We start from the raw sequence: 13,891 nt of genomic DNA, 5'->3' as shown, positions 1-13,891 counted from the left end.
TTGATGGTAGCTGAATCTTTTGGAATGCTCTGGTTTTAGGAAGATGGAGGGAGAGCATTTTAGACAAAGCTTGTTTTTTACATCTGTTGATTCTTAAACATCTTTAGCTCAAAATAATTTTTACATGAGAGGTATATACTGGATCCCTCCACGTATATTAAGAAAATAGAATGGCAAACCACTAAATAGCCCTGGTAATGAAAATTCTAAAGAACATCACTTTACAGTGATGAATTTTCATAATCATTACTATAATAAGACTATCCTTCAATGTGTTAGAAGCTAAAACTTCTGGAAAATGGGAACTTTCACTGGATATAAAATGGTTTTTTATTTAGAGCATGCTTTACCTCCTAACTTTACCAGTTTCTCACCACTCTGGAAATAAAAAGTTAGAGGCAAAAACCAAACCAAACCAAACCAAACCCAAAAAACGTCATGGAAATACCTATTGATAATAAGGCACTGGTTTCTCTCTTCATTCAAAAAGCAATTTCTGAGGATAAAATAAAAATTTGTTTTGCATCAAATTTATAGATATCTTAAAATTACCTCTAATTTCTTGGCACAAGATCCGTTAACAAGCGCAATCACACCATCATCAGATACCTAAGCAAAGAATACGAGCAACATGCTACATAAATGAGAAAGATGAAAGTAAAATTTTCTAAATATTATTAATCATTTATATATAGTCTTGTTGCCTCCCATTGTAAGGACCTATTTAACCAGAGCAATTTCATCTGGGTTAAACAGTGATTTTGTTGTTATGCAGTAAAACTTAAACTGACCCTGTTCCCCCAGCCCCCCAGGGGAACTTACTTAAAAACAAGTCTGGGAAACCAGTAAAAATGGCCAACCAGTCCTTGATAACAGAGCCCAAATACAAGGGTGCGTCAGGGCAGGTGGAGATAACAGAGCCTAAATGCAGGGATGAGTCGGGCCAGGTGGAGACATCCAATCAGTGGAGCACACATACTGTCTCCCTAGCTACCAAGGAGTGTGGGCCCCACATTTTGGGTGCCTTTTGGTGCCAATTCTTATCAAGGTAATAGGCTAGTTCAAATAGCTACTATGGGGTGACTTGTAATTCAATTGGCCACTCGTGTGTTACCAAGCACGACTGTGCAGCTTTCTCTTTGTGTTGCAATCTCACTGGCCACCTGTGTGTGGCCAGGCTCAACCACATGGCCTTTTCTCTATAAAAGTTAGCCTGTGAGGCTGGTCGGTTTGATTCTCGATGCTTAGTGCAAAATAAATCTTTGTTTGACCTTTACTTTATACCAGTCTCGCTCCTTTGATCAAGGACCCTAACATATGGGGGCTCGTCTGGGATCAAACAACAAGAACTGAGCCAGCATCAGAATTTCTGGGAAAAGCCTCTGGAGGTAAGATCTCAAGATTTTATTCTGTGAGATCCAGTCTGTCTGTCTGGTTGAGGACTCCAGGGTATAGCCCACTGGGGAGAAGGTGGACACAGCATTGCTTCCCAGGGCTGGAGTGGATGCGGGGATGCCCCATCCCTCTTCTGGTAGATCACCAGCAGTTCAAGTCCCCCTAGGCGGTCAGAGGACCAAGAAAATCCCCACCAGCAGGTGTTTGCAGGAGACCAAGAAAATCCCCACTGGCTGCTGGGCCTGAAGTTGTATCTGTATTGTCTTTTTGTTGTCTGTTGTGTTGCTCGTTATGTTAGTAGGGGACCAAGAAAATCCCCACCAGCGAGTGTTTGTAGGGGACTGAGAAAATCCCCACCAGTGGCAAGTTCTGGGTAAGGGCCACTGGGTCTGTGGTTGTCTTTGTCTTGTCTTATTTTGTCTGTTGTGTTGTTTGTTGTGTTTGAAGAAATGGGGCAAGCAAAGAGTAATGGGACTCTGACTTTCATCTCTCCATTCCTCCTAATAGATGTGGGTCTTCTCCCTTTCTCATTTCTTGTGTTAATGGCTATAACTGGAGCCAACTGTGGTTAGTCTAACTCGAGACAGAGACTGTAAGAAATATTCCCAAGCAGCTGCTGAAACTCCCTTTGTTTTGGGGAAATTCCTTGCCTTCTCTGGCCCGACATGGACTGCCTAGCCCCTCCCTCCTTGCTGGCGGGAAGGTATGGCATCTGCTCATCTGTTGGAGCTGATGAGCTCTAAAACTGGGAACCTTTCTCAGCCTTCTGGTGGCACTTTGTTCTTCTGTCTCCCATTCTGTTTCCGCACCAACTTGGGTGCGGCCTGCATAACTGGCCCCTAGACCATCCTCGGTGCTTCCTGCACCATGGCTCCTTTTCTCTTCACTGTAAGGAAACAAGGAGAGCACCCCCTGGACCTAACACCCCCTCACTCCAGATCTTCCCACCCATGTCTTCCATTCGAAGTGGAGTGGGCCCATGTGGAACGTAAATCAGTATTTGAACTAAGTTAAGTTTGTTGTTTTAATTAGGATGAACATGTCTTTTGAGTTAACAGCAGTAAATGTGAAACTTCAATCAGAGTTTACTGAGGGTCAAATAAGCTCGTATTATTTGTTGAAATCTGTTAGCGAAGAGATGACTAAAACTGACAGACTAAAATTGTCTGTCTCAAAGTTTTAATGGGTAATTGTTAAAGTAGCTTTCAAAGTCTTTGGTAACCTGAAACTTTAAAGTTTTGCTTGGATGACAAATGGAATTAAATTTGTTGGACATCTAGGTCTTAACCAAATGGGATAAAATGCTAGATCACTGGTTGCTAGAACTAGGTTTGTGCTTTTGAAATCTGTTGGTAAACATGTTTTGTGCTTAACTGATCCATAAATTTGCCTTCTAAGAATTGTTGTAACAGTTCACAATTGGTTAATATTTAGTCTTCATTAGAGATTGAGATGTTTCTAAGAAAATGCAAATGCTTTTCTCTTTGCCTGCCCAGGATTGTAAATGAGATCTCTTTTACTCATAAGGCTTTTCCTTGATATGCTAAGTTACTCAGGAAGTACTACTAAACCAATGATAAACCTTGGGTTACATTTGGGTAAATGCTGTAACTACTCTAGAGGTTCTATACATTTCCTACAGTTTTAATGTTTTGGTAAGGATCATCACTTGATATTTAACCATATCTATTCTGAGTTCTTGTCATTTGTAATTGTTTTAATTCTCTTGTAAAATGAATTCTACCTTAAAGGAATTCATATGGGAGACTTTCAGGACAAATACAGGTCTTTGATATGTTGAAATCCTGTAACTGAAATGGATAAGAATTTCCAGAAGTAAGAGATGCATTCAGACTAAACCAGAATTAATAACATGGGACTAAATGAACTGAAAGATTATAATGTTGTGTCTCTTAATGTTTTGTCTTATTTTAAACAATTACTGGTTCTGTAATGTTTGCTCTTCCAGACTAGGGAAACTTTTTCTTAAGTTATCTGTAACTTACAGAGATGTAAAAGTATTCATTCATAAACAAATCAAGGCATTCAACTTTTCTCTCTATCTGAACTATCTAAAACTCAAAAGGTCTCAGCAAGTATTCTTTCTTCCTTGGCAACCAGTCATTTGCATAAGTTCAATAAGAATCTGTTCTCCTTATAACAGGACACCATTAGGAACACTGGTTATTTTACCAAGGCTTTGACTGGAATGTCATATTTTAAAAAGATTCACATATGACCAGACAGCTTAAAGGAACTAAGGTCGACTTTATAAAACCTGGAGCCATAAAGCCCTTTGGAACTGTTGGCCTGATACCTTGCTTACAAAGTTCCCAGCAGCCTCACCAGTTGAGTAAAGAATGTCACTTCCTGGCAGGTACAGGAACCTCAGGATACTTTGGGGACCTCAGGAAGAGAAATTCACCCAAATCTGACAGGTACTGCAGGCATGCTTGGTGGCAAGTATGTGACTTGCCTTCTGGCCTGGAGAGGCTACTAAAAGTTCAACCTAGAGATTCCTTTGCTGGAACTTTGAAGTTCCAGCAAAGCAGATTCTAAAAGATCTATATGATCACTCACTGTTCTTGCTGAGCTTATGTAAATAATTAGGCCAAGTTAAAACTGGACTTGTTTTTCAAATAAATTAGTCCTGATTTGGCTATCTTTGGAAATGAGGGTTATTTTAGAGAGAAAAATTATGTTTTAATAAAACAACTTTAGGGCTATTAAATTCTAGATTTGGCTGTCTTTAAATATTTGTTTACCTAAGCTAGACAACTCTGAAGGTAAACTACAGAGAGGTTGCACAATAGCTTGTTTAGGCAATCTTGTCTTTGCCAGTCAGTCAGCCCCAGATATAAGGAGGAAACTTCAGAAAATTGAAAGATTTGAAGGGAAGAATCTGACTGAGTTAGTGGGAATAGCAGAAATAGCTGTTGAGGACTATGAGTCACGAAAGCTCTCTTACAGACTCTGCATGAAAAAGTTATCGGGTGTCAGCAATGAAAGCACAGCTTTGTCAGAGCCACGCCAGTTATTTTGGCTTTGATCTCCCCAGGGGAGTGCATTCACTGTCTGAGTCCAGGAAACAGGTGATGACCCAATACCCCCACCCCACCACGCCCCGAGGGAGTTTCTTGGGACAATGGGCCACTGCTGGCTGTGGATACCGTAGTTCATGGAAATTGCCCAACCTCTCTATGAAGTGACTCAGGGAGGACTCACTATGATAGAGTGGACACCTGGGCCAGAAGGAGCATTTCGGGAGTTACAAACAGCCTTACCGAGTGCCCCAGCAGTGGTCATCCCAGATGTTACCAAACCCTTCCACTTGTATGTGGATGAAAAGGCAGGGGTGGCCAAAGGAGTTTTGACTCAGACTCTGGGGCCTTGGCAAAGGCCAGTAGCTTATCTTAGCAAGAAACTAGATCCAGTCGTGGCTGGGTTCCCCCCTTGCCTCCGTATAATTGCTGCCATGGCCCTCTTGGTCAAGGATGAAAGTAAATTGACTTCAGGTCAAAATCTCATCTTGACCCCACTCGTACTATGGATGGCCTTCTCCGGACTCCACCAGACTGGTGGATGACAAATGCCTGAGTGACGGGGTATCAGGCCCTCCTCCTCAATGAACCAAAAGTGACTTTCTGGCCCCCAGCAGTACTAAATCCAGCCACGTTGCTGCTAGAGGAGCTGGATGACCACCCACATGACTGGGGGAGGTCCTAACCCAGGTCACAGGAATAAGGCCAGATCTCAGAGAATCCCCTCCTGGATGCAGAGATGACTCTGTTCATAGACAGGAATAGCTACATGGTCAATGGAAAGAGGTATGCAGGGGCTGTGGTGGTTTCTCCTGAGCAGGAACTCTGGATGGTGGCCCTGCCACACAGAACCTCCATGCAAAAAAAGCGGAGCTGATTGCACTCACCAAGGCACTGCAGATGGCCAAGGGTAAGACCGCCAACATCTATTCGAACAGTAGGCTGGGTAGAAGCTTTCTCTGCCAAATATGAGATGGCAGGAGTGGTAGCCAAAAAGCTACTAGAGGTTTAGGTTACCTCTTGTGATTGGGGTCAGACAACAGCCCTGCATTTGTGAGTTCAATTTCACAGGCATTGCCAATGCCATGGGCACTAATTGGAAACTCCATTGTGCCTACCCGCCCCAGAGCTCCAGGCAAGTAGAGAGAATGAACAGGACTCTTAAATTAAGAGACCTTGACAAAGCTAATTCTGGAGACTAGTGGTGGATGGGTGGATCTCCTTCCTTTCGCCCTCCTCAGGGCATGATGTACACCCTACTTAAACAAGGTGACCCCATTTGAAATAATGTTTGGAAGACACACCCCCCACCGCTCTTCCCTTGGCTTTAAGAGGTTGCCCTAGCAGAAATGACTGATCAGTCTGTACTCCAGTCACTGCAGGCATTAAAGTCTGTCTAGCCCATGCAGGAATCTGAACTGCCCACACTGAGATGGAGACAGAGGTGGATCCACGTCCTTATCAACCCAGGGACTTGGTTTTTATATGCCACCACCAAGTGGGAAACTTGGAGCCTCGCTGGAAGGGACTGTTTACTGTCATCCTGACCACCCCCACGGCAATAAAAGTAGAAGGCATTGGGGCCTGGGTTCATGCAGGTCACGTAAAATGAGCCGAGGATGAGGATGCCCCCCCCCCAGAGATGGATGCCACTGCCAATGGACCCTGCCGACTGTGGACTAAAGCTAAGACTCAAAAACAATGAGTTCACTGAGTTCATTGTTGCTCTTATTGTTAAAGTATAGGTGGGAAATATAGACAATTAGGGCTTGACATAACTATTTCTAGAAAAGGGGGGGCTCTGTGTAGCCCTAGGAAAGGAATCCTGTTTCTGGGTAAATCACACTGGAGTCATTAAAAACAGTCTGGCAGCCATTAAAAAGAGAACATAGAACTAGTTGAAAAGTCAAGCATTTGACTAATCTCCAAAGAAAAAGGGGGAATGTAAGGGCCTATTTAGCCAGAGCAATTTCATCTGGATTAAACAGTGATTTTGTTGTTATGCAGTAAAACTTAAACTGACACTGCCCTCTGCGCCCCCCACCCAGGGTAACTTACTTGAAAACAAGTCTGGGAAACCAGTAAAATATGGTCGAACAGTCCCTGATAACAGAACCCAAATACAAGGGTGGGTCAGGGCAGGTGGAGATAAGAGCCCAAATGCAGGGATGAGTTGGGCCAGGTGGAGACATCCAATCAGTGGAGCACACATACTGTCTCCCTAGCTACCAAGGAGTGTGGGCCCCACATTTTGGGTGCCTTTTGGGCACCAATTTTGACCAAGGTGATAGGCTAGTTCAAATAGCTACTATGGGGTGACTTGTAATTCAATTGGCCACTCGTGTGTGACCTAGAACGACTGTGCAGCTTTCTCTGTGTGTTGCAATCTCATTGGCCACCTGTGTGTGGCCAGGCTCAACCACATGGCCTTTACTCTATAAAAGTTAGCCTGTGAGGCTGGGAGTCGTTGCTCTCTCTGTAAGAGAAGGCCCCGAATGGTCAGTTTGATTCTTGATGCTTGGTGCTTGTTTAACCTTCCCTTTGTGTCACTTTCACTCCTTTGATCATGGACCCTAACACCATTCAGCAAACTTATGTTATAGCCACCCTTATCTTTTTCACTTTTGCTTAAAATAATTGACAGGAATGTGCCAAGTTGTATAACTATGGAAGCATGAGGATGTCAACAATTCCAACAAAAATTTTAAAAAATTAATTATGTTCTTCTGATGAATCATGGAAAATCACTGGGCAAACACATACAGCCTAGTATTTCAAGTCTCTATTTCATTTACCTGAGTAGCTGAAAAATCAACACACTGCAAAAACGGGCAGTTTTCTCCTAATGCATGTAAGGACACATCAGTAATACCTAAACAGCCACCTAAATCAATGATCTTTAGCAGCCGGCAGTTGAGTGCAAGAGCAAGGACTCCTTCATCAGTGAGATTGCAGCATCTTTTCAAAGAAGCCTCATGCAGGTATGAACAAGAGGAAGCCACAGCTTTTATTCCTGAGGGAAAACAATTATGTATCAATGAGCTGTACACATATATACATGAGAAATGCAACTGATTTTCATTTTAGCAATCACCGGTATTGATATATCCAACTGTATGTTAGCCTTTTGCGAAGTAGTCCATCTCTGAGGATATACTTATTTTCCAGTGATGCTGTCATCATTAATACTTTCTTGGAATATTTTAGGAATTCTCTACATACGCTGTAGTATATCATTGAGAATATCTGCGGAGTGGCAAGCCTTTATTGACAACTAAATTTGCCTTTAGGAAATAGCCAAAAGACATCCAGAATCAAATTAGATCATTAAATAATAGATGAATCTCCTTTTTATTAAAACAAAAGTTTTAAAGTAATAAAGTTAATTTTCTTGTGGAGTCTGAAGGGACATCAAAAGTTAAACTGCCCAAATGTCTTACATGATTGTTTTCATGCTTATCCTTAGGGATCATACTTCCGCCTCTCCATTCTCTCTTCCCCTTTTGACATTTAAATCCAATTAAAATGATGTAAATACACCTTGGAGATGGGTACATGATAATGTGCCACAAAAATAAGAGTATTTTTTGTGAGGCATTATTTGTATAAACATTTAGAAACTTAGGCTTCTTTGTAGTATTAAGAATAGCCTAACTGGCTAACCAAGATGATCTCAAAATACAACCAACTACTCACAAAAATTCCCAGAAACCTAGCTAGTCAAATAAGTTCCTCTTTTTTTAAAGGATTATTTATTTATTTGAGAGAGAAAGAGAGAGATTGAGAGAACTAGTGGGAGGAGGAGCAGAGGGAGAAGCAGACTCCCTGTGGAGAAGGGAGCCCAACACAGGCCTCAATCCCAAGACCCTGAGATCATGGGATCATGACTTAGGCCAACACAGTTGCTTAACTGACTCAGCCACCAGGTGCCCTAGTCCCTCTTTCTGATATTGAAGGAAAAGGTTAAAATCCTTTATTGATTTTTTTAAAATCAATAGGGTAAAAATCCTCTAATTCATGTAATAATGACACTGAAAAATGTGGTTGGACTGGCTATAAAAAAACTATGCGTTGTAGGGGATAAAAGGTAGCATAGGGAATATAGTCAATGGTGTTGTAATAGGGTTGTATGATGACAGATGGTAGTGCCATCTTAAAAAAAACCCAACCCATAAAAACAAAAAGCAAACTATCATTGAACAGACTGATAGGAGAGTGCCTAGAAAATTTAATCTGATGGTGATTTAAGTTTCTGTGGTAATTTTACATCAAGAAAGCCTTAACAAAGTATGAACTGGTAAACAGCAAATCAATTTCAAAGTGTTCTAAGCTCTCTTACATGGATGTCCATCCATGTTTACTCTAAATATGTTTCTCTCTCTCTCTTTTTTTTAAAAAAAGATTTACTTATTTACTTGAGAGAGAGTGTGAGAGAGAGCATGAGGGTTGGAGGGGGAGGGGCAGAGGGACCGGGAGAGAGAAACCCTAGGCAGAGGGCTCACTGAGCCTGGAGCTGAATGCCATGCCAGGCTCCATCCCATGATCCTGAGATCATGATCCTGAGCCAAAACCAAGAGTTGGATGCTTAACTGACTGCACTACCCAGGCGCCCCTACTTCGAATATGTTTAAATTATAAGTAGTGACTTAGTGTATCACTTAAATTCCAGCAATGGTTGTAAGTTGGAATTCTAATTTGGATTCTTTATCTTAGCTTGAATATTTCTATTGAATAGAAATATTCTATTCTATTGAATATTTCTATTTCTGCTTCTTTAACATCTTCATACTCATTTTTGACATATTCACTACCTCTTTGTTGTTTCAAAATTATACTAGATGGTGAATAGTAATTTATCAATTTATTCAGTGTTAATAAACATACCTTTTGAAGTTATGGAAATCCTGTTTTCTTTTGAGGAACTTAAATTTAATTTCTTTAGTTTTCTGCAGTTACACAGGTGCAGGAGAGCAGTATCTGAAATATCACAGCTTCGCAAATCTAGAGTTTGGACTTCAGGGTGTAAAATCTGTAAAAACACATGATTGCAAAAAATAAATTTTTCCTATAAATATAAAAGTTTGTTCCATATTTAGTGTTTTGGTGGTCATGACAGACAAATGGTGGATGGAAAATATAGCAAAGAATACAAAAACCTGAGTGGAGATACATACATAAATCAGGAAAAAATACGCCCACTTTCAATTGGAGGTACGGTTTCTAGTGCTGCCACTTTACACATGGCTTTGATGAGATAGCTGGTACAGAGTAAGGACACACCAGATCTGAAAATCTGATAATCAAGGTCACCACCTTGATAAGCATGTGCTTATCTTTTCCCAGTAGTTCTGTTATTAGAGATCCTAGCTATGTGCCTCTGCTCAGCAGGTATGAGTATATATATAGCCTCTATATACTGAACGGTTATAGGATGTGAGTATCACTTTTCTATTACATTTATGTCCTTCATTCTTATTGGGAGAGAGTACAAACAAATCTAGTATTACTGATTGTTTACTTAAGGGCAAAAAACAGCAAATTGATTTCAAAGTGTTCTGAGCTCTCTTCCTTGGTTTTTCCTTCCTTCCTTCCTCGCTCCTTCCCTCCCTCTCTCCCTTCCTTCCTTCCTTCCTCCCTCTCTCCTTTCCTCCCTTCTCTCCTCTGTTCCTTCCTTCCCTCCTTTAGAATGAGGGGGTGGGAAGGGGCAGAGGAAGAAGAGAGAATCTTAAGCAGGCTGCTTTCTACTTTTTTCCATAGTAGAAATACCTTTACTTTTCTGAATAAAAGTAATAAAAGTACTAATGTAAAAGAATCAGACAATATTGAAAAGTTATAAAAATGGTAAAATAACTATTTCTATTTATTAAGCACTTACCAGGAAGGATACAAAAAGTGTGCTATGTACATTATGTCATTTAATATTCTCTCTCAAACACAGGCCCCTGAGAGACTTTTTATAAATCCGGGAATTGAGGCACCTGGAGCTTAAGTAGTAGAACAAAGTACATAGTCAAAAAAAAAAAAAAATAGCAGAGCTAGGATTGAAAACAGCTCTTTCTAATTCTAAAGGCCATGCTTTTATCCACTATAACTAAAATTAACCATAATACCAATACCCAGAGAAAAACAGTATTAGTTCTGATTTTTTTTGAGTTAAAAAAAATGAAAAATGGGATCAGATTATATATACTTATAAGATGAGCACTTTTTACAAAAATGATTTATTGTGGTTGTATTCTATTCCATTCTATGCACACACCATAACATATTACATGCATTCTACACTGACAAATGCTTCGGCTGAACATTTAGGCTGATTTAGAAAGCAATACAGTATAGTGATTAAGAACATGTCTTCTGGAGGCAGTCTGCCTGAGTTTGAACCCTATGAGTGTGATCAAGCTCTGGTTTTTGTATGTGTGTGTGTGGCCCTCAATGTCCTCATTATTAAAATGGGGATTATATTTTGTAAGAAGTAAAGGTGTCTTGCTTATAATATATACTATATGTAACTGTGAACTATTATTATAAATATTATGATAAGCATATATCATATGCTTTCCATATTTTCTTGGAATTAATGTCAGAAGTAAATTATAATTATATGAAGTGATGGAGTTGTTAAATAATCCTAATGTGATAATCATTTTGCAATGTATAAATGTATCAAATCATCATGTTATATTGTTTGCTTTAAACTTATACAATGTTATATGTCAGTTATATCCCACTAAAACTCAAAAAAATACTAGGACTAAAATTGTTGTAATAGTAATAGTAAGCGCCTTTTTAGGACTTTTGATAGTTAATGGCAAGCTGTCCTCCTAAAAGGTTTTTGTTTTTGTTTTTGTTTTAATCAATTTATACTTCAACCAATAGGAGATAAAGGTGACTATTGACCACACCACTGTCCACACTATTTTTTATTACTACTTTTTATTACTATTTTTTTAAGTCTGCCAAACTGAAAGAAACTGTGACTTTTATTACTAATTAGGTTAAATTTCCTTTTATATGTTAATAGGGATTTATATATTTTCCTTTGAGTATTTCCTAATTCTTTTGTTTTAGTATTTGTTTTGATTTTTCTTACTGGTTTATAGGGATTTTTTTTAATTGTCAAGATAACAAACCTGTGGAACTGCATGTGTATTGCAAATTTTTTCCTACTTTGTTACTTGATTTTGCTTCTTTTTTTTCTTCTAGCTATAAAGGAAGTTCATATTGTTAGGTAATCAAATCCATCAATTTTTTTCTTCTTGGTTTCTAATGCTGGTGTCATATTAAGAAAGGTCTCTCCAGCCAACTATAAAAAGATATAGGAAATATTTCAAAGAGAGCCATCCAGTGATGCATGCAACTTTGTAATGGATGTTAGATCTGGCTTTTTGAATAATTTCATAAGTAGGACTTGTAAGGATGGAGAACAAGGGAGAGCATCAAATAAATCATATTTGGTTTTTTCTATGTCATTCATTCCTTAGCCCTTTTCTATTCAGGTAAAATTAGGGCTGGTTGTTTGTTTGTTTGTTTTCAGGTAAAATTAGGTTTAAATGAATATTAAGGATTGCCATAAAACAAAAATCTAAGCTACTGCAATATAGGTTAATGGGTGAGAACAAAATGCGGATGGTGGGGAAGTGAAGAAAACCACCAGTTTTCTGTAGTGTCATAATGATTATTCTGTGGACCACACACAAACTAAATACATCCACAGAGCCATTAACAGTAAGAACCTGGGGATATTATTCTACCTCGATAGAACTAAGCAGACAACAACACTAAAATGTCTATGTTCCGGTGCAAGCTAAATGAAGAAAACAAAGCATTACAGATACCTCAGGTTAATGTTAAAAGAAACACTAATGGCACATCTAACTGCAATTACACTGTTACAGGGACAGTCATGGGCTAGAGTGCTATCATCAGATTCCTTTTGATCATAGACTTTGGGCAGAATGTGTAGTAAAGTCAGCAACTGGTTAGAACCAGAGTTTCTGTAGTAGACAAGTGTAGCGTAGACTAGAGTTTTGGCAGACAGTGATGATGGCTGCAAACCCATTTTACAGTTAAGAGAACTGAGGCTCAATGTCAGAAAGAGTGGCTAAGCTAGGATTTCAGTTCAGGTTAGAAGGCCTTACTATACTTACTGCCTTATAGAATAGCCAAGCTTAGTTGGCTATCTGGAGGGGAAAAAAAGAACCCCAATATTTTGTTATATTTTAAACTTATTACTGAGCCTACTATATGTCATTGTTCCAAAAATCTGAAACCACATCTAACAGTAAAATGTAATATGCTTGCTTTGCAATTTTACATACTCTTTTTTAAAAAATTTTTTAGAAGATTTTATTTTTATTTATTAGACAGAGATCACAAGTAGGCAGAGAGGCAGGCAGAGAGAGAGGGGGAAGCAGGCTCCCCACTGAGCAGAGAGCCCAATTCAGGGCTCAGTCCCAGGACCCTGGGATCATGACACCAGCTGAAGGCAGAGGCTTTAATCCACTGAGCCACCCAGGTGCCCCACAATTTTACATAATCTTACCTCACTTATATTTGAATCTGTTATCTGCCCCTGGATACTCATTATTTTAATCAGTCTATCTTTTATGTTTGGAGGCAGAGGCTTAATGTCTGTGATATATCTGGAAATGTTCTTCATAAAGCACCACAGGCATCTGAAATACAAATGCAGTACAGTAAATTACATGGTTTGGTACCAATTCCAAATATTTATGGTCTTTGCTTGAACTCAGACCTTTCATAAACTGGGTGTACATTTGTATCAGTATTTACAACTAAAGCTTGCTAAGATTCGAAAGTCTAGCATGAGCTCTGTCAGGCTTTGACGTTCTTCCTTTACATTTTTTTCTCAGCATACCTCATTTACTAAAAAGCATTCTAAATGACAAAAAAAATCACAAAATTTAATTTAATTTAATTAAAAAAATTAAAGTAAAACTGCAAAAAAAATGACAAAAAAAGTTTTTCCTTAGTCAGTATAATTACTAAGACACAGTTACTACCAAGACTAGTTACAGATTAGTAACCAATATGTAATTAGTAACCAATTAAGTATTAGTAACCAAGATCAGTTACATATTCCAAAATAAATATTGAACAAGGGCCTCCTGATTGACAACTTTTATCTATCTAGCAAAGTTTTCACTATTTTTCTTAAAAATTATATGTATAATGAAACGATGAAAGAACTACAACTGCAAAGACTGCACAAATAGTACACATCATAGAGATAACAAACTTAGTGCCAGGATTGTGTATGTATAAAGAAGAGTTACCAGAGCAGGCAATAATCAAGGCCCATCTGACCCACACATCCCCTATGTAGCCTGAAATTCCAACCATCTGAGAAAATCATACTTTAAACAAACATAAATTTTCCTTAAATCTCTGACTACAAATACCTCCAATGATATAACTTGACATTCATTAAT

General features: G+C 39.0%; 1 protein-coding gene across 3 annotated transcripts in view; it reads right to left on the bottom strand.

The window, feature by feature from the left end:
- Window positions 1-13,891, bottom strand: part of AMN1 (antagonist of mitotic exit network 1 homolog) — a 104,920-nt gene that overhangs the window by 21,129 nt on the left and 69,900 nt on the right. For all 3 annotated transcript variants that reach the window (XM_059185709.1, XM_059185707.1, XM_059185708.1), the window contains exons 5-8: window positions 12,982-13,114; window positions 9,321-9,465; window positions 7,232-7,449; window positions 553-609 (exon numbers count right to left, since the gene is read on the bottom strand). In XM_059185709.1, coding sequence (XP_059041692.1) covers window positions 553-609; window positions 7,232-7,449; window positions 9,321-9,465; window positions 12,982-13,098 — 537 coding nt within the window. In that variant the 5' untranslated portion in view covers window positions 13,099-13,114. The remainder of the gene's footprint in view (window positions 1-552; window positions 610-7,231; window positions 7,450-9,320; window positions 9,466-12,981; window positions 13,115-13,891) is intronic.

This window comes from Mustela lutreola, chromosome 8 (assembly GCF_030435805.1).
Source record: "Mustela lutreola isolate mMusLut2 chromosome 8, mMusLut2.pri, whole genome shotgun sequence".
NCBI classification, from domain to species: Eukaryota; Metazoa; Chordata; class Mammalia; order Carnivora; family Mustelidae; genus Mustela; species Mustela lutreola.
This window is presented reverse-complemented; position numbering and strand designations above follow the sequence as displayed.